Source organism: Triturus cristatus, chromosome 4_1, assembly GCF_964204655.1.
Source record: "Triturus cristatus chromosome 4_1, aTriCri1.1, whole genome shotgun sequence".
Taxonomy (NCBI): Eukaryota; Metazoa; Chordata; class Amphibia; order Caudata; family Salamandridae; genus Triturus; species Triturus cristatus.
In genome coordinates this window covers 1038905351-1038927043 of record NC_140585.1, presented here as the reverse complement: position 1 = coordinate 1038927043, position 21693 = coordinate 1038905351, and the positions used below count along the sequence as shown (strand labels likewise).

Genomic DNA, 21693 nt, shown 5'->3' with positions numbered 1-21693 from the left:
AGCCGTGAGAACACCCGTTTGACTGGTTCTCCGACAGGAACGATCTAAAGTGTTATCAAAGACAATATTGAGATCACCGCCTAGCAACAGGCGGCGATCCGAGGCTGCGGCAGCCTCATCGAGGGCATTGAGGAGGAATGTAATCTGTCCTTCATTGGGTGCGTATATGGAACCCACCCCAAAGGTCACCCCTCCCAATAGGAACTGATTGGTGAGTAATCGGCCCTTAATCTCTGCCCCTTTTTGTAAGACCCTGCCAGTGAAGGATAGAGAGACCAGTATAGCTACCCCAGCTGATTTGGAGGTGGTAGAGGAGAACATCTGTGTAGGGAAGGGCCGGGATTTCAATCTATGTTGGTCCTTAGCAAGAAGGTGGGTCTCTTGTAGGAGGCATATGTCTGCCTTTGAGTGTTCCAGGTAGCTAAGGACTGCTCTTCGTTTGATAGGATTATTTAACCCCCGTACATTTAGCGTGAGGACTTTAAGAGGTGCGTGGCATCTAGGGTCCAGGGGTAATGCAGGTTGCGATGTAGACTGCTGGCTATATTAAACAAAGGGGAGCGACAACACAGACCATCAAATCTAGTGTCTGGTAGCTTCCGGGGTGCAACAGAGGAAAGTGGACGAGGGAACCCATACCCCCAAAAAAAAAAAAAACCTTCAAAACAAATGTGCCAGCGATGAAAACACTGGCAAAAACAAATAAGAAAGTCAATATCCCAAAAAATTGTCCGTCTCCTTGGCATAACCAGGAGAACGTCAGGGTGTGGACCATAGTGTGACCAAGAGAGGAGTCTCGGGGGGCCCCCCCCCCCCGCCACCCACCGGGAATCCTTGGACCACTTGCGATAGGATACAGGTGTCAGCTGCTCACTCAGCACTGGGGCTCGCCCCGGCCAGGGCTTCCGTCGCGGAGGCCAACGCATCCCGCTGGCTCTTTGCTATGTTCGTTTTGTTGGGCTTCCAGACTCGTCTACGCCCACCTTGACGCAGCCACCCTGATGGAGAGGGCTCGGGTCCCGAGCCAGTGCTTTGGCAGGCATCTTCCCCACTCGGCAGCGACAGGCCTAGTATTCGGCAGGAGTCAGAGAGTGAGCGTAACTGGTGGAGCTTGCCATTGAGTCGAAAGATGAGGCGGAATGGGTGACCCTACGAAAACGGAATACCCTGCTGCCGAAGATGTTCAGTCACGGGGCGGAATTGTCGTCGGCGTTGCAGGGTAATCGGGCCAGGTCTTGATAGAGTACCGGAGAGTGCCCCTGGTAAGGGGTAGGGTGGAGGGCTCTCGCTTTCGTGAGGATTGCCTCTTTGGTTTTGAAATCTTGGACGCACACAAGTATGTCCGCTGGAGGAGCGTTGGGCGCCCGAGGCGGGCCAACTCTGTGCGCCCTGTCCAAGACGATCTCAGCGCCATCCGGAGCCGCTAGGATATGGCGGAACAGGCCCGTGGAGAATGCAAAGAGGTCTTTGGTGTCGTCCGATGTCTTCACTCCCCGGATACGAATGTTATTCCTGCGTGACCTGTTTTCCAAGTCCTCCAGGTGGGTTTGAACATCCAGATGTTGATCCTGCAAGCGGAGAATCTCCTGTTGGAGCGTATTCATGTCCGACACTGTTGCGTCGCTCTTGTCCTCCAACGTCGCTGCACGTTTACCCTCAGCAGCGCGCCATCTGATGAAGACCGGGCAGTGCCCTCGTCCGCCCGCACCGGGCCACTGGGAATCGCCGACCGGCGAGGTCAGAGAGTCACCGGGACAGCCTCCCACCAGTGCCAGCGACCGTCTACGGGCCTCGCAGAAGCCGTTAGATGCTAATTTCGGTAGGCGGCGGGCAGGAGCTCCGGAAAACGCAGCCTACCTCGCCGCCATCTTGGCCACGCCCCCTTGTCTGTACTTTTATAAGTGTTTTATATGATAGACATCTAGCCGTAGATTCCTTAACTTAGAATACCTCCCCAGGCGTCAGACTGGATCCGGAAAATCTTTTTTCCCCCCAGCAATACCTCTGCACGCCGGGAGGCGGTGTCGCCCGGTTCTGTCCTGGCGTCTTCCACGGAAGTGACGTCAATGGAGCCACATAAGCCCTTCCCGGCGCGCTGACGTCAGTTTTCTTCTTTTCTGCATCCTAAAGCGGATCCGGGAAAGTAATACCTCTGGCCTGTTTTTGTTATCTTCAGGCCTTCTCGACGCCTTTTTGTGTCAAGGAACAGTGTGTTCGATGCCTGTGGGCTTCAAGCCATGCCGGTCCTGCTCGTGAAAGATGTCATCGCCGGACCCTCACGAAATCTGTATGTGGTGCTTGGGCGAGCACCACGACTCTGTGGAGTGCGACGCTTGCCGCCAGCTGCAGACTAAATCCCTGCGGGAACGCCGCATGAAATTGTCTGCCCGGATGTCCCGAAAGGACCCCTTGCGACACCGGTCTCCTTCTCCAACGGAGACATCCACGCAGCGCCAGTCCTCACAGAAGAACATTCCTGTTCGGGGCAGATCCCGGGACGGTCACCATCATTCGCCTACCTCAGGTAAGCATAAACGGAAGTCGCGGAAGTCGTCGGCTTTGCGTCGACATCACGTCGGGGCCCGCGGCTCCCAGTCTTTGCTGGACTCGGGCCCCCAGGAGTCAGACCCCGCATATCCCCCGTTTCCGGGTGCTGGGGCGACTCTACCTCGGATGGAGGACTACTGCATGGCCCTGCAGTCCTTTCTTGCTTTGCCCCACCCCCTCCCTAGCGTGCCTTCGGGCCCCACAGGGGGGATAGGGACTCCGGTCGGGACTCTGCCAGCAGGTTTACCCTCTGCCCCAACCGAGTGCCCTGACTCCGGAGTAGATGCAACATCTGGACACGGCCTGGAAGGGCATCCCACGACGTCTAGCCTTTCCACAGTGCCGTTGCACAGCCTTCTGAGGCTCCCTGCGGCGTCACTGGAGGGGCTGCGGCGCAGTGCACGACACCGCAAGTTTCCACCTCGGGGGATGTTGAGTCGACGCTGGTCCCACTCCGGCCGGTCGAGGCCTTTTCGGTGGTCGCCGACGCCGGATCGACTCGGACAGTTGAGGCCTTTTCGGAGGTCGCTGATGCTTGCTCCACTCAGCCAGTCGAGGCCTTTTTGGTGGTTGCCTACAACGGCTCGAAGTCACCTCGACGCTGGTACCATCTCCGTCTTTATTGTTGGAGGAGGTGGTCCCAGTGGATTCCCCACCCCCTGAGTCATTACAACACTCTCCGGAGCGGACGCCGGTGGGGCATTGGCCTACTCATCCTTTTGCTGAGCCTCTGTTAGGTGGCCGTTTTAGCTTGCGTACGCCGCCTACTGATGGCTTGCTGTCACTGCCTCACGTGGCCACGGAGGCTAGTGGGACGTTTGTCAGGGCTGTTTGCAGGGCTGCAGACCTTCGGAACCTTTGCTGGATCTTCTCCACCCGGGCGTGGGGGACATGGAGCCATTGTTGCCATTTGCGGAGTCATTATTTGACATCCTTCTCGGGACGAGGGCGAGGCCCTCTTCGGGGGACCCCGTGGATCGTGCTGTGGCACATCGCCATTCGCCAGTTCCCGAAGACCCCACCTGTTTGACCCTGCATCCTGGGGCTGGAGGACTTGTGCTTCAGGCAGCTCTCTCTACCACTCCTGTTCCGTTGCATCTCCCCACTCGGGAGTCTCGGTGGTTGGAGTCATGTGACCGCTATGTGTTTGCATCCCCCAGCTCGGGACTCCGGTCCCTAAACACGTTGTGTGTTTGCTCGGGCTACATTTGCCCTTTGGGACTCTGTCGAGCAGCTCCTCCCCGCCTTGCCGGAGAGCTCTTGTGCCGATCTTGCCCGCCTAATCCGTGATGGCCATGATATGGCACAATTTTCGATTCGGTCCGCTATGGACATCACTGACTTTGTGGGTCGTGCTATAGCCAGGTCGGTTGTCATGCGCCGGCATGCGTGGTTGTGCAATGGCGTTTTCCCAGAGCATGTTCAGGAGCGGCATAGAGATCTACCATTTAATGGGGTCACTCTTTTTGACGCCTATGCTGATTCGGCAGTCAGGCGCCTCCTGTCTGTTTGATTGTCTTCCCGGGTTTTAATCCTTGTGGAGGATTTTTGGTTTCGTGACGGTGCCGTCACTTTCTTTTCTGTTACCCGTTGTGGGTTACAGATGTTCTGGGTTGTGTGGCTGTTCAGCCGTGTTATTTCCTTATTCTGGTACAGCTGGTTAAGCTGTGTTTACCTTTCTTTTGAGCCTCTGCCTACGGGCTTGGCTCAAGGGGTACCCTTTTTTTGTAGGGTTCTGCCTTACCCTATGTGGGGTATTTGTTGGCGGTTATATTGCTACTCTTCCTTACCCAGGAACTTTTGCCGCAAGTTGACTCTTCCTACTGTTGTAGGATGTATCCTCTGGTGAGATCCATGGGGTTGGTTTCTCTCCGGGGGTTACAATTGGTTGTCTACGGTTGGTCCGTAATACATCCCCGCCTCCATAGGGGCGTTCTTCCCTGCTGTTTCATTGGGGTTTTGTCTCGCCTGTTCTTTCCTGGCGTGTTCTTGCAGCCTCGCTGTGCCAGTCTTGCCTGTCTACAGGTGAACATGCGCCCCTGGGTGGCAGGTTCCTCTGTTTCGTTCCAGAACAGTCTCTTCTGTATTCTGTGAATACTTGCCGTATTGGTGCATACAGGTTGTGCTCTATGTCTTTTCTTGTGGCTCAAGCACTGTCGGGGTTCTTGCCTAGGGCAAGGGGAATTCCCGCCGGCTCTGCCTCGGCTGTGTGTTGCCTCCTATTTCTTAGTTCTTCAAGGAGTGGCTCTTGTCTATGACTTTCTACCACCGAATCTGTGCTCAACCCCAGCTGTTTCTCGGTGTGTGGGTTCTTACCATTGTGGTACAGTTGCTTCTTAAGGTAGCATTACTGTGCATGTATTCTTCTCGAGATTCTCCTTTTTGTTAGACTGTGTCGGTCTATGGCGGTGTATGTTTTTTGGCGACAGGCTTCTGTCTGTCTTCTCTCAATCCTTTACTGGCAGTATCGTGGTCTATGTTTCTGCCTGCCTCACGGGAGACCAGGCTTCTTCCCCCTCGGGGAACTGTTGTTTTTTCAGAGTTCTGTGACTGTTATGCCGCACACCGGAACAGTGGTAGTGATTGAGCAACTTCCCTGTTTAGGGATTCGTCACTTCACGTATGTGTGACAACATTCCTGTCTCTTTGTGTATATGTCGTAGGTTCTACACGACACAGGGGTGCTCGCATACTAGGTTCTTATTACCCTAGTATCAGGCCTTCTTGCTCACTCTCTCCTTCGGGATAGAGTCCTCTAGGTGTTCCTGGCTTTGCAGGTTATCCCCTTACAGTGGTACCTTTTGGTATGTTTGACTGCATGCCTACCTACTGAGCTTTTGCTCAATGGGGGCTCTTCTGTCTCTGTTGGCACTAGCCTCTGGGTTCGGCCCTGCCATTGTTGTCACATGTCCTAAGGGGTACACATTTGATGTGTGTTTTTTCTTACACACACGGGCCTCCTGTTGGGGGTCCTGTTCTTGGCCGGACAGTCTTCGGACTGTCCTCTGTTTCATCTTGGCATCCACTGTGTTGTATGTTCAGGCGATATGCTCTACCGTTGTCATGTTGTTTTGCCCCTTTGGGGCTTTGTTCCTCATGGATCATAGGGACCGGTGCTGGGATCCTTCTTTGAAGGAGTCACTGCATTGTTTCTTACGTTGGCGCTGATCTTTCTAGTTCTGTATTTCCTTTCGTCTGTGTCTAGGCGAGAGAGGTCTCACACCGTCCCTCGTCGGATTTTGGTGTTTTTGCCGTCCCTTGTTCATGTTTCTTGTGGAGTTCCCTGGGTCTAATGTCAGTTGCCCTGGCATTGCGGTTCCCACCGTGTTTCATCAGCCTTTTGACGAATATGTTGTCCTGGAACTTGGTGGTTGTTTCACAGACCCTCCTCCTATGGGGTATGGGTTTGGTATCTATTCTAAATTAAGGAATCTGCGGCTAGATGTCTCTATCAGATTGAAGAGCTACTTACCTTCGGTAACGATATCTGGTAGAGACACAGTCTAGCTGCAAATTCCTTAACGCCCACCCATCCTCCCCGCTCTGCGAAGGCCTTTTCATATGGTGTTTTTCCACCTAGCCCCCCCCCCCCCCCGCCCCTTTTCTGGTGGCCTTGGACTTACAGTGGTGTACTCTCGCACCTCACTCTGGGGTAGGGTGTGTTCTCCTAGGTGGGACCCTTCGACCTCCCCTCCGTCGTAGTGTTTGGTTGGTGGCTTGTTCTTGCACCTTCCTTTGGCGCAGGGGGTTTTGTTTGGCTTTCGAGCCCTTTGGCTCTCCACTCCGTCCACATTTTTAGGTGGTTAAGGTCTTTACTTTTCACTGCCTTCTCATGTTGCTCCACCTGTGTTCTTCACACGTCGAGTTATTCTGTTTTTTATTTCCTCCCACCACCCACTCCTGTGCCTCCTTCTTTCTATGGCAGTCGGTTGTGTTCTCCTTGGTGCTATAGTCATTCAGTCTCTGGAGGGTGTGTGTAGTGAACTTTCTGGTTGTCGTTCACTTCTAGTCACTTGTCTTGCAACATGTTGATTCGATATTGTGGTTTTAATTTCCCTCCTGTGGAGACAAGCTGTGCCTGGCTTGTCATATCTTTTTGTGCTGCAGCCGTTACCCCCTCGAGGTGGGGCACGACTTGGCAATCTGCTTGCAGAAAGTGCTCTGTGAGCTCCCTTCAGTCCCTCCGGGTACTGGGTGCTTTTTCTACTTCCTATTGTTTCTCATTCCAAATGATTTGACTCTCATTTTCATGTTACTTATCGTTGTTTTTTCAACGATGTTGCTCTTTTTTAACACACACTGTTCCTATGCTATCGCAGTTTTTTGCATGGCTCCTCGTTGTAGCGCGGAAAAGTTTCCTGTAGAAAACAGACGTCAGCGCGCCGGGTGGGGCTTATGTGGCTCCATTGACGTCACTTCCGTGGACGACGTCCGGACGGAGCCGGGCGACGCCACCTCCCAGCGTGCAGAGGTATTGCTGGGGGGGGAAAGATTCTCCGGATCCAGTCTGACACCCGGATCCAGTCTGACTCCTGGGGAGATATTCTAAGTTAAGGAATCTGCGGCTAGACTGTGTCTCTACCAGACATATCGTTACCGAAGTTAACTAACTCTTCCATTAACATTTGAAATAAAAGTTTTTAAAAATGGGATGCAAACTACTCCAATTCATTTTTGTCATTTCTTGCATGCAGAAAATGCCATCGTTGTGCTTGGTAACATTTCTATTATTTAGTAATTACCTAAGACATTTTGAACAAAGATTTTCCATTACCATCCAGAATGCCTAATTTCTTCTTGTGTGTCGTTTTCAGCTGTTCATAATGAGAGATATATTATACCTGTGAGAAATGTATCCTTTTTTCCCTAATCAACCCCATTTGTTGAATGATACTGGTGGTAACTGACTCTGACTGCGCCCTGGGCTCTGCTAAGCAGGCCATGGGTCAGTGCTCGGATTAAAAAGGTATATGCTACTTAGGTGTAATACAATTGGCTATGAAAACCTGCAAGTACCTAGTATATGGTAGGGCATGTAGGTTTAGAGGCCCTTAAGTATGCACTGCTGTGTTGCCAGCTCTCATTTTAAAAGTCAGCCCTGTGTTTCAAGCTGCTTATAAACTGAATTTATACGCAAATTCGACTTTGAATTTATACGCAAATTCGACTTTGAATTTAAAGGTACTTACAAAGTTTTTAACTACCTGTTTTATATGCCCTGTTGAGCAAAAAACTACCAATTTCGTTTTTCCCCATTGAAGCATTTTAGCTCCGTAGGCTAACATGGGAATACCGTAATACAGTGTAACTATTGACTAGAGTGAGCGAAAAAATAATGCAAGGACTTAAAAGATTGGTAATTGTAAATTCAACAACTTGCCACTGTTAAATTTATCATAACTAATACAGAAAAGAAGTTCTAGAACTTTATTTTCTGTGAGCCAAGCTCCAGCCTTCTAGCAGCCTCTCCTGGTTGGCCAGCCCTTAACAGCCTTACCCAAACTGCTTTGATGAGGTGGCCTGCATAGACACAGAGGTTAACTGGTGGGGGGGCTCTGCAGCTGCAGAGAACAGGCCAGGATGGGGGCTGGGTAAACAAACTGGGCTTCAAAGAGAGCAAGATAGTAAGAAATAACAGCCAGGCCTACGCCCTCTTCCTGTACCCCTAGCCAGATGGGAGCCTCAGGAATGGAATTTGCATGTAGTCTGGACAAGGAGCGTTAAGGGAATTGAGCCACACCAGTGTGTTGGCTTAGCCAGAGTGTTGGACTTGGCCCTTCTTGCAGGGTCATCCCTACGCTTTTTGCCTTCCTCCTAACTTTTTTTTTCTAACATGGTGTTGGTGGTTTTAGGACTCTGGGCACTTTAGCACTGGTTAGCAGTGCAGAGTGCGTCTGCCCTCCATAGGCTAACATTGGGATCTCCCCCCCCCTTATGGGATAACTCCTAAATAGAACAAAATAAGTGTGGCATATTTGGTATGTGTGGAATGGAAATGATAAAGGCTGCGCAATGGTGTGCGCATATTTATTTTTTCTATTTTAGGAATGTCACTTTTAGAAGTTGCCATTTCTGTGTGCTGTGTGCCTGCCTGCATGTCTGTTTCTAGAAGTGACCGGGGCTGGTGAGGAGTGGGTGGCTCCAGGGAGGCAGGGTCCGGCTGAGTGGGAGGTCTGCAACTGGATTAGTGGGCAGAGGAAACCCCTGTCCCTGAATAGGTCTGTGCCTGCCCCGTACAATGCTAGCTCCACCCCCCTACTAACACCCCTCCCAGTGCCAGTTGGGACTGGAACTTCCAAGACCCTTCCAGAAACCCCTACCCCCTAGACCCTTCTACCCCCTTCTAGATGTAGGGCAGGGAGGTGTATAAATACAGGGGCTGTGACCCCATGTAGGATGTGCTTGTGCTGACTTGGAGGGGACACTCTGCCCCTGTTCCCAACTTTGCCCCTCTGCCCTCTACAGGGCCTGGAAGAGACTCTGCAGGAGTAAAGGCTGCTATTCTGGAAGGATTGCCTCTTTGCTGTGCTTGACTGTTCCTATGAACTGCTGCTCTGCCTAGTGTGCTGTCCCCCGGTCTGCTGACCTTGCCTTAGCCTACCGGGAAACCCCGTTTCTAAAGCAGAGCTCACTTCGAAGGAGAGAAATTCTCCATCCTGAATTTTAAAGTGCAGTGCTTTGTGGGACAAGACCACACTTTGTAGAAAGCTGTTCTGCTTTTGAGTGGCACCCTGTCCCCCATTGGCCAGGGGTGCCTTCCTACTTGTCGCCACAGACCATTGGCTAAATATGTGAGAGCTGCATAGCAACTCAGATCTGCTGCCTGAAAGTACATGGAGAAGGACTGCACTGCTGGAACCCTGGTCTGCACCTCAAATGATTGCACTCTGAAGCTCTGTTTCTGCTGCACACTTGGAACTACAGCCCTGAGGATTTTGCCTTGTTTAAAAAGGATTAAGGAGTAGACTCCCTGAAAGCAACAGATTAACAGAGCTCCATCTTCTCCATGAAGTCCCCAGCATTGTGGGAATTGTAGTCCTAACTTCCAAGGACTATGTCAGAGCTGCTAGACCCTTGGATTTGTGTTTACAACACTGAATTCTCAAGAGGATCTTTAGGAATATGTTCCAGAAGTTTGGAGCACCTTTTGGAAAAAACTCCATAAGGTGACCAACCTGTCGCCGAGAGATAAGCTGCCAACGTCTAACTGCGACCCTGTCTGGATTTCAGGTTCGGCCCGTTGAAATCTCCGGAGCTCAAAACTTCCACAATTTCTCCGAGGCCTAGCCCTGAGCTAAGCCACCTTCGTTGACTCTAATCCTGGCCTAAAGAGGAGGCCCGCTCGACAACGAGAGAATATCCTCCAGAAAAGTTCCTAAATGCGAAGGTACAATTTTGGCCAGGCCCTCCCACTTAGTGTATCCGACCAGGGCTCGATCGCGGTCGGCCTTAAACTTTGTCCTGGTCAAACACGCGACCAGATGTCCCAAGTTGGTGCTATGTTTTTAAGCACTAGAAAGCGTTTATTATTTAAAAATTCATTTCTCCAGTTCCCTACATTAGATGGTTGTCATTTTGGTGTCATTTTAATCAAAAGAATATTTACTATTTTTATAAATAGGTTATGAACTTTTATTGTCTCTTATTTAATGTATTTGTGTTTTTAAATGCTCCACACACCTGTCTCCTAAGTTAAGCCTGCCTTCTCTCAGCCAGCTACCAAGAATTGAGCCAGGGACTAATGTATTGAGACCTTGACTGGACCTTATATTGCGTTTCTGGTCTTATTAGTGGTTGGTGCATACTTACCCTCACCAATAATCCACTTTTCAACCGTACTTACTTTCTGTGTTTGCCTTCGGAAGTTTTTGCTTGTAAATTTTCACTGGTTACTCATTTTTAAGTACTCTTGCCGGCTACATTTCTGCACAATGCTCTTCCTTCCAGCTACTCATTGTTTCTCCCTGTAGAACTTGCACCTTTGCTCCTCCTTCTTTAACTGCTGCCACACCATGTCATTAGTTGCATCAAGAAAAGTGCTCTTGTCCAGTTATATCAGTTCCATAGTAGGTCGGCATTGTATTAACTTTAGTTTGTTTTCCCATTCCATCTAAAAAAACTGTTGGCCACTACCCTTTTCCAGATAAACATTTTCAGTTTATGCATTTATATTCTCTTACAATTGTTACAACCACTGGAGATTAATTAACAAATACCTAATGTGTTGAGAAACACTGATTAACAGAGACAGACAAATTCATACTATAAACTATCAGTGTACCATTTTCAAACTAAAAGTCCTGCTGCATAAAGTTATAGATGACAGTAATAACGAGATAGGAAAATAGATGAGAGGGTCAAAGTTTAAAAATGGTGAGGCAAGCACAGATTTCCTTATGAGTTTGGAAAAAGGGAGATGGACTTTGTGCTGTAATCATGAACAGTGACTACCTCTGTTTATAAATGAGGAGTTGTGACAGATTAAAACGTAGACATAAGGAAATATTTACTACAAAATCATGATTCTTCCTGTTGGTTCAGCTGAGCAACATGTTTTATTAAAGTGCATGTGTGAATGAACGTTAGAAATAGCAGTATTTGTCAGTAGGGCTGGCTGATCAAAGCTGACCACTCAAACACATGCAGTGGTGTGCTGTAAAGGTACTCTGAATTAAACAAACGGAGAACAAGTATAAATAGCAGGTAACATGATTTTGCCTAAACAGCCTTAAAATGTAAAAATGGTGTCAAAATACATTACAAGATAGTAGGTAATGTTGTAGTTAAATGGGAAGAGTGTTCAAAATTAGACTTCAGCAAATTATAGTAGTTAATGTATCGTTTCAGTTTTTTTATAGCTATTATGAAAAAGTATTAGATGTAAAATGATCAGGTCCCATAGTGACCATTTAAATAGATTGTGTTATTTTTCTTTCCAGCTTCTTCATGTTCACAAGGTTTTCCTTGAATGCCACTACAATTGGGAACTGGTAATATGGTGTATTTCGCTTACACTCTTTCTGCTAAGATTTGTTACACTTGGATCAGAAACTAATAAGAAGTATAGCAATACCTCAATATTGTTGACCGAACAGGTGGGCGTTCTTTTGAGTCTTGAAAACTTTGGTTTAACCCCAATAATGTAATCAATTTCTTAATTAGCAAAGCCTGTTTGCTATTACTAATGTGCTGTTGTTTTGTCTGTGTTCAGAACATTTAAAATATATATCAAACATTTCTCCTGCCTTTCATCGAAGTGTGTTTTAAAACCAACTTGCATTATTTATGTATTATTTTTTTAATTATTTGAGTTCTCTCATGGTTACTCAAAGCCCATGCATGTGTTTATTCCTCACGAAATACAAAGAAACAGCATAATTGTACATCTCGGATCCAGAATCTTAAATATAGTCTGCCTCTCATATTATCATTGATAAATATATATATATATAGAACTCTTATAACTCTGTTTACCCTACCTTTAAAGCAGTTGCTGAAATTGTTAATTTCCAGGACTCATTTCCAGAAGGTAGCATGCACCCTGACTAAATTACGTGTGTGGGGTTTTCGTATGTTTCTGTACCATGGCCATCTATTTTTGCCTTAAACATGTATCTTGTTTTATTGTTGTCGTGTGTTTGGCTGGTTCAGCATCCTTTACAGATCACTCTTTTGATAGTAGTTGTATTGCTGTTGTGCATGGCACAAGTAAAACTTTCATATTCCACTGGCAGGACACCTTGACATCACAGCATCACATTCTATTTTTATTGCTGTATTGGAAATATCAAATCATTAGCTTTCTTGAATTTCTGAAAAGTAGTAACATCTATACAGAGGTTTGAAAAATATACTTCTGACTTAAACTTTATATTTGTGTGAAGAGTAAAATGCCAAAATAAATTCTGAATGGAAAGAATATGTAAACAAAAAAAAACGAATCCCTTTTTCAAGCTATTGGGTAGGTCAGTGGGTTAAACATTCACTACTGAGATTCGTGTTCCACCTGGTATTTACAGGTTGGAATCCCCCAAAAGGGCTAACACTGCTCTTTTTCCTTTTGAAGTACTAAATTATCGGTGACATGGATAATAGTAACATTTGTCGTATAAAGAGCTACTGAACGACATGTAGATTTGTAAGACACACTAAGAAACAAGTTGTGATATCAGCTTGATTTTATATAGTCTTCAGGACCAACCCTTGTACTTCCTCTCAGTCCCACAAAGCAGTAGATCATATACTTCAAACATAGAGTAGCTGGGGTGTACAAAGGTGGCTAGTTATTCCTTGTCCTTGACATCAGCATAATATGATCTTAGATCCAGTCTTTTTGTCTATGAGACACGCAAAACAATTGTTTAGGGCCAGTCATGTGTATTCCATAAATTTCAGTCCTTTTGTAGCTGAACTCCTGCAAAATACATGAGGGGGATAACATTCTAGTATTCAGTTGCTTTTTGTAAATGGAGTTCGGAGGGGAAACTGATCTTTCTCATAGCCTGTGTAATTAAGGCAATAATCCGAATTAAAGTGTCCTTTTTCTGGTACTTGCCACATTTGTTTGTCTACAAGTGTTGGTGGGTATGTGAATTCCCTTGTTTATCCTCCATGATACAAAACTGGTTTGAGATATTATGAAATGTCTGGCTACCACACCGCAGAACTTCATTCCTGACTTCACTCACCGTGGTGACACTGATAAATCTGAGATTGGCATCTTGTCATCAGTCCGTATTTGAGATGATGATGGACATCTGTGTATAAAACCTACTATAGTGTAGATTTAATGCTGCTGTGTTGTGAGGGCCACTGAGGAATGTGTTCTAAAAGTTAACTAACTGTGCAGGCATTGGTGAAATAAGAATATTGCATTTTGCAGCACTAACACTTAAATAATCTAGCCAATTGTATGTCATACATATACGCCTGTCACCTTTGTTGCTAGCATCAATGCAGAGTCATTGGGCCACCCCTATTTCAAGTTACAGATCAGCTCTAGATTCCATGTAATAATGTGAAGTTTGTGTCAAGATCGCTCTTTTAATCTTTATTCATACTCTAGTAATCCTATTTGCTGCTTTGTTGGATAGACTTTGATCTGAAGGTAAAATGAGGGTGAGGGGAACAACAGCTTTTTTTATTAATTGATGCGATGGTACCTCGACATGTCTTATCCTTTTTAAATATGATGCATTTTTCTTTATTTCAACTGTTGAATGTGCTTCTTCTTTAATAGATAAACCTATACTTGAAAATGGAGAAGAAGCCTAACAAGAAAGAAGAACTGACACTTGTGAACAATGTTTTAAAACTGGCTACCAAGTTATTAAAAGTAAGTGATAAAAGTACAGTTCATTATTTCACAATACCATGTGTAATCCAGTTGATTGTATAGCTGATGATACGTGAACTTCAAAGAAAGAGAAGGAAGTACTTCACTTGGCTCTTTTTGTCAGAGCACAAGTTTCTAAATGTTTCCTTAAGTGGCTTTGCGTTGTGTACAGATATTTGAAAACAGAACAAATATATATATATATATATATATATCTCAATAATCTCAATAATATCGGTATATATATATATATATATATCAATAATATCTTACTGTGCATTAAAGAAAACCTCTGAAATTCACCGAAAAAGCAAAAGGTTAAAGTGACGTTCTAGTTAGGTGAAAATGTCAGTTTCAACGGAATGTTTTAAACTGAAACAATAACCACTGAAATCCAACAGTTACTTATTTGAAGTAACTATAACTTACCTCCACCCACCATGCACAGTGTTTTTGTCAATGATTTTAGTAAATTTGTCATCAGTAATTTTATCAGTGATGTCACAGAACCTCATGAGTGTTGTGATATGTGAGATCGTAAGCATTCCATGGCGAGTACCCGAGTTATAGTCAACTTGAAATTACTATAGCTGTTGAATTTCAGGGTTTTTATTAGTTTAAAACTTTAACGTTTAAACTGACATTTTCCCCCAACTAGTATGTCATTTTAACCTTTGTTTTTTTCAGTGAATTTGAGTTTTAAAAAAATGTAAAGAAAGATATCATTACCATACCTAGCTATAATGTCACCTTACCCTTTGTTCTGTGAAGTTCTAGGATTTTTAAATGTAAAGTAATATTTTATTACCATACGTAAAGGCAACCCGACCAGGCTCTGCATCCAACCACCGGCCGGCAGCTGTTCACACCCTACTGCACACAGCCATCGCCTGTTCGCAGCATCCCATTGTAGACACTCAGGCCTCACCCTGCCCTTTTTTTTTTTTAAGTTGTCCAATCGCTTAAGACTGCGGGCCCCCTGCTTTCCCGTGGAACTCCCGCGATAGTCCAGTGGGTGGCGCTGACTCCCGTAGGATTGCAGGAACCCCCAAATTTGGAAAATGGTGGCACAGTGGCACGGTAAGAATACCCTATAAGAAGGTATAAGGGGGAGGGTTAGAGGTACCCTGACCCGCTGGACCAGAAGTTTCAGGGGGTCAGGGTAACCCCACCCTTCACACTTGTATGTTATTTTTATTGGAGGTAGGTCAATTAAGGTAGGTGGAGATCAGAAACCTCTGATTCGGAGTGCAGAGCCACCTCCTTATGAAGCTTCTGGAACTTTGGGCGATCTGTTTTGCCCTAAAAACTTTCCTGCCATCCATCAAACGGATGCTTGTGCTGGTCCGTACGAACAATGCTACCGCCATGTGTACTTTAGCAAGCAAGGTGGAGTAGAATCCTGGGTCCTGTACCGGGAGACTCTGCCCCTCAAGAGTTAGATGAAACAAATGAAAAGCCTTCTTGGTTGCGATCAGGGCCACCTGGCTGGGTCCATGGGCACCAGAGCAGACAAACCATCCCATGGTGGTGCAAGTCCTCTTAAAACACTTTGGTGGGGGCAGGGGTAGCGGGGGAGCCCCAGCTAGATCTGTTTGCCAACGTCCAGAATGCACAATATGAGCAATTTTGCAGACTCGAGTTTCCTCCAAGGCACTCTTTATGAGACGTATTCCAGCTAAAATAGAGTGAAGGACTCCTATAAGCTTTTCCTCCAGTACCTCTCCTGCTTCGGGTTCTGAAGATGATCGGGAATTCCCAGCTCAAGTCATTTTGATTGCCCTGGACTGGGCTAGGAGCGTGTGGTATGCAGAGGTATCCAGAGCTTCTCATCCCGAGCATTTAGTAGCAAGGCAGGGTCCTGCATTTGAATCTCCAAAAATTGCACCTCCCTGCACTGAGATTGTACAGCGGCCGCTGAATGAATTTGAATTGCAGACAAAGGAGACTGATGATATCCTTGATGCCAGGGGCCCTTCCACGAAGTGTATCTACTCTGGGCACTGGGACGAATTTGTTTTCTGATATGGTGTCCGAGGCACAGACTGCATAGAAGCCAAAGTTTCCGGCTTTCTTTTATTTGTTCTCTCCCTAACCCAGCCAGGCCTTGCAGGTGGCACAGAGAAATGTTACTTTTCGGCCTTTCAGTGCTTCTGTGTTTATCTGAACAACCATCCTTGTTAATGTGATCAGTTGTGATGAGTTTTATTAATGGTTTGACAGATGCATTTCCTCCCAAACCATTTGTGCTGCCCCAGTGGGACCTTAACCTAGTCTTGACATTTATAACGCGCACACCTTTAGAACCTGTGCACAACTGCTTCTTATGTCTCTTGATGCTGAAAAACAGACTTCCTTATCAACTTCACATAAGCATGCTCTGTGAGTGAGCTGCAGGCAAAGTTGCTACAATCACCTTAGTCCTACCTTCTATCTGGTCAAGTTGGTGTTGAGGATCTTGGCAGATTTCCTCTCTAAGGTTGTGATGCCGTCCATGTTGTCTAGTTATTCACCCTGCCTATATTTTTCGCTCTGCATAGTCCTTTGAAAGAGGAGGAGAGTCTCCCATCACCTCGATTCAAACAGGGTTTCGAGCTTTTGCATTGACAGGGCAAATAGTCTAGTAAACTGTCCGCTCTTAGTCGGCTTCTCAGGTGCAAAGAAAGGCAGGGTGGTGCAAAAGATAACCCTGTCAAGTTGGATAGTGATCTGAATTAAAATCTGCTACGCACTGGTCAAGAAACAGCCCAAGAGCTCATTTCACCAGGCCCAAAGCCCCTACTACGACAAAAGATGGGGAGGAGTACCTGTTCTTGATACCTACCAAGCTTCGGCATGTCTATCGCTATATGCTTTTATGAAGCACTACTGCCTTGACAGCGATTCTGACGAGAAAGTGTCTTTGCTCACTCTATCCTACAGGACTTTTTGGTCCACTCCAGGGTCGGATTGGCGTATAGGGCAGTTAGGCAGTGCCCAATGGGCTGGTCTGAAAGGTCAGTGTGTAGACAACTGACCTTTGAAAACTGGCCACTTTTTTCCAGTTATCTGATTTGCTTAGTAAGGGTCCTCTTTCATTTTAGTGCCCGGGCCTTTTTTCTGTTCCCAGAGTTAACCTTGGTCCACTCCCCGGATTCTGCACCTTTGGGAGGTAGGTACTGCTTTGCTATGTATTCTAAAAACGAGAAATCTGATTAGAAGTATCCAACAGAAGAACAAGTTATGTATTTTCAGTAGTGCTCTTTCTGGTGGAAGCTCTATCTAACTGCAGATTCCTCAATGCCCTGCCACCTGCCCCTTCTGTGGAGTGGCTTCTTTAACAGCTAAAAAGGTTAGAGCTCGCCACACAGTCACCAACAGATTTTATGCTCCCCACCTGAGGGCATGGAAAGAGAGAGAGAAAAGAAACAGATGTCGGCCATGCAGAGGTGGTCCTTAAAGGCAGCTTCATTCCGTCATTTCTTTAATGTTACAAAGCCAACGAAGAGCTGCCGGTGCGTAGGAGCACTGCTATTGAAAATTTCCAGATCCAGTTTGGGCCTAGGAGTATTTTAAATATTATGAATCTGTGGTTAGATAGAGTATCCACCAGAAAGAGCATTACCGAAGTGTAACGCATGAGTACATAGAGAACCTAGTTTTGTATAAATGAAGAAGACTAAAATACAATTAAATAGTAAAACGTTTTAAATGGAAAATTTGTATTTTGGCTTCCATAATACACATTGTGAATTCACTTGGAGCCTTTCACCATTAGCACTGGTTGAAGAAGGCTTCAGAAGGGAGGTAAAAATGGACACCCGAAATTTTTTGGGGGATCGAGTGAGCGTTCTGCATAATCTCTGGGTCTATTTTAGGACACATTTATGGCATACATACTGGGTATGTACCAGCATGGCCAGTGTGGGGCCCTTTGGGACAAATTGGAGCGAGACCTCCAGTTGTTACAGCAACAATACATGTCCTCCACCACCACTCATACCCTGGTGGCAATTACGGTCAAAATGTCAGACTATAAGGAGGAGCCAGAATGAGAGGTCGGGCACATTATATAAGCAGCCATAACCAGATCTTGTGGTTAGGCGTATAGACCAAGCAAGAACACGGCACTGTTGACATGTCAGTTATCCTCCGATACTTTTTTAACACAAATAGTAGTCGCAGGGGACATGTTATGTAATTCAGACACAATACTGACCACGTTCTTAAACCCCTACTCCAGATTGTATACAACTCACATGTCCAAATCGCAAGACGAGTATGCAGTATATCTAGATCGCATAGCTTTAGCGTGGACCAAGGACCTTTGGAGGCAATTTTAGCTGAACCTATCACACTAGACGAGATTACTCCAGTGATCCCGAGCCTCCCCACATGTAAAACCCTGTAAAAAGACAGATTTCCATCTGAGTTTTATAAAGCTTATGTTCCATTGCTGGATTCCCGACTCCAGCAAGAATTTGAGGAAGCATTTACAGCGGGGCACCCTCCCTCATTTAAGAAGGCTATCCCAATCATACTTTGAAAACTTGGGATTTCACCCATGCACACTAACTCCTATAGACTGCTTTCACTTCTAAACACTGACACAAAGATTTTTGCCAAGATACTGGCAAACCGATTGCTACTATTCCTCCCTGACCTGGACCTCCCTGACCAGGCAGAATTTATTCCTGACCGATCTACAGCACATAATCTAAAAACACTATTTGCTCTTTCACCAGGTGAAGCCAGACCATGATTCAGTGGCGGTCTTCCTTGACACCACCAAAGCATTTGAGTCCCTTGATTAGCAATATTTGTTCACTGTCTTGGCCCATATGGGATTTCTCCCCAGGTTCATTAAACTCGTGCAACTTCTGTACACTGGCCCCACTGCCACAGTGTGCCTAAATAGACTGCTATCTGACCCATTTGCCAATGAGAGAGGTTCCTACTGTCCCCTATTCTGTATGCTTTGGCTTCAGAGCATTGGCATGCGCCATAAGATAATTACATTGCCATAGAGGCCTTGCCTTCTTCCCATGCAATTTAATTGTGACATTACATGCTGACAATATCACATTATATTTATGTAATCCATTCCGCAACCTTACCCTTGTAATTCAATAATTCACGCTGTTCAAGACACTTTCAAGTATATCGATAAATTGGAATAAATCTACCATTTTCCTATTGACACTGGCAATGCAGATTTAACAGTTGGAATTCCCTCACTCCTGTTTTTTGACGTCAGTTTAAATATCTGGGTCAATCAAGACCGGGCCAATATCATTACCGAAAACTATGGTACTGTCATGATGAACATTGAAGAGCGGGTACATAAATGGACCCAACTTCCTTCATGATTACACAGCAAAAAGTGCTCTGATGAAAATTATTATATGACCCACGTTATTGACCTTTTTCTATCTACACCATCTCCATACCCCTAACCCAGCACTAAAATCCTTTACGATCACCCTTGCTTGGGCGAGCAAACCGTCTCAGATAAAGTGAGAAACGCTAACACTGTCATATGACCAAGGTGGGATGGTGGTGCTAGATTTCGAGTTATACTATTACTGTGCCCAAGCGTACTTTAAGCATCAATGGCTACATCCCCGCACCCCCACATGAGCCATTTTTCTATTGAACATGGTATTGTCTACCCCACCTTCCTGGGAGCTTTGACAGGGCAACCCCCAACAATTGTACAAAGATCAACACAGTGACGAGTACATAGGTAGTCTGGGACGTCCCTGTGAGGTATGTCAGTTGTCCATTACTATACTCACCGGAGCAACCTCTTACACATTTCCAACTGTTACTTTGTACTAGTGAAACAAATATTCTTTCAGAGACTGGCTAAATGGGAGATCAAGTCTGCAGGTGACCATTTTATGAACGCCCGCTACCTAGAGGTCACAGTGGCTATTGGCAGTGTAATTCTTCACCTTTGGGCATTTTGTAAAGCTCGATACCAGTCTTCCCCCAGGAGCTGACTCTATCTAGATCGCTTACCTTGTTTCTTACGGTCTTGTCCAACAAGCAGTTGGTGAACAGGCTGTACTCTGAAATGCAGTCGGAGACCGCCATAGCGATGCCTAATGTCAAATCACTGTGCAGTGACTGCGTCTCATGTAGAGTGGACATACGGCTGTGGCGAGATCAGGGCTCTCTCTCCAAATGGCTGCTTCTAACTCATTAATTTCTGCACTGCATATACCACCCTCCCCTCAAACTCTATAAATGGAAATGACATGCCCACTCAATCTCCTTGTGAAACCTAAGATGCAAACTTCTTACATGCAGCATGGCTTTTCCCCAAGATTGCTAATTACTGGTGTAGGGTGTTCCAACTCCTATCAGACATGATTGGCACAGTCCTAACACTGAACCTTAAAGTGGCTCTGTTGGGATGTACTAATCACTTTCCCTGTGACATGCTTAAATTCACTTCCCTGCCGTTGCACAAGGCAAAAATACGCATTGCCTGCACCTGGGGCAGCAACCATACCCACCAACCAAGATATGGCTGCAGGACATGTTATACTGCAATGAGCAGCTAGAAACATACTATGCCACAATTCCACCAGCGACGAGAAACAGGGATTTTTGGGTCCCAGTGCACTCCTACTTACTTACTCATGTTATGTCTGATTGCCCTCCTCAGCTACCAAGAGACAGCACCCTCAAACTGTGGCACACTGGTCACAGATGAGAGGCAACTCACTCTTGGGTGTGACAAAATGCAGACTCTTGAAGCAAAGTGAGCTAATGACACCCTATGCCATGGACCTAAGGCATAGGGCATGTAGTAGTGTGGATATGTCATAATGTGGTCTTTGGAGTGTGCAATCAGTACAGTATAGGGCTAAATGTCCTCTTTGTTTGCTCTTCCTCCTGAGCAGCGGATGTCCTTCTTTGCGACACATTGTGTATAATGGATACACTATTGTTTGGGTATTGTAGTTTTTGTTATGCAATAAAACAATAATTAAACATTAAAAACATCACTCATGGCCATCTATCTCGGAGCCACACAGAACTTCCAACATTGACCTAACCCAAGGTGCCCTTGTGGTCTTTCAGAAACGACTGGAGCGCAACTCGAGTTGCTCTTCTAGTAAACTTATAACCAGTCAAGTTGCTACTCTATAAATGCCCCACTCTTAAGATATCTCTCTCTCAAACACAGTAATTAGTGACAATTGAGACTCCTATGCATATAAATCATTCAATTTTTGTGTTTTTAATCCTTTTGGTGTCTTCATTAAGTCTGTTCTGGAGTTGGTAGTATGTTGCTAGTTTAAAACACAATCATCAGCATAGCACAATCAAGAGTAATGCATAGGTCTTCCCCCATGTACAGAATGAATGATCTAGTCCACAAATGTCTTCCATCAAGCAAGACTAGATGTTTTAGTACTTCTTTCGGTCACATTTAGTTCCCTTTTAGTTCCCAGGTAGGCCATCCACTCTTCCCATATTTTCATGGTTTTTTTTCGTGCACCCCTTGCGATGTATATCCGGATTCCCAAGAACATATAATGGTCCTTGCCAGTCTTCCCATCCCTTCAAACTAGATGGATTTTTGTTTCGTCAATTTTAAACGATGCCTCGTTTAGCCACGACAAACCTCTGGTGCATCAGTGACATATAAAATATACCCGGTGGAGATATTTGAGCTGATTGGTGTGGAACTAGTGTAAATAGTCGCTTCAATATGTCCGTCCTCGTGTTTTGCCACCTTTGTCTGTTAGGATTCCTGCATCATCCTTTCAGGCACATCATAGGGTATAAAAAGTATCTGAGATGTGTATAACCAG

At 45.9% G+C, this 21693-nt stretch overlaps 1 protein-coding gene across 6 annotated transcripts in view; it reads left to right on the top strand.

The window, feature by feature from the left end:
• PHTF2 (putative homeodomain transcription factor 2) overlaps positions 1-21693 on the top strand; it is a 514204-nt gene that overhangs the window by 473191 nt on the left and 19320 nt on the right. For all 6 annotated transcript variants that reach the window (XM_085653986.1, XM_085653985.1, XM_085653990.1 and 3 more), the window contains 2 exons: positions 11487-11642; positions 13787-13882. In XM_085653986.1, the coding sequence (XP_085510112.1) occupies positions 11487-11642; positions 13787-13882 (252 nt within the window). The remainder of the gene's footprint in view (positions 1-11486; positions 11643-13786; positions 13883-21693) is intronic.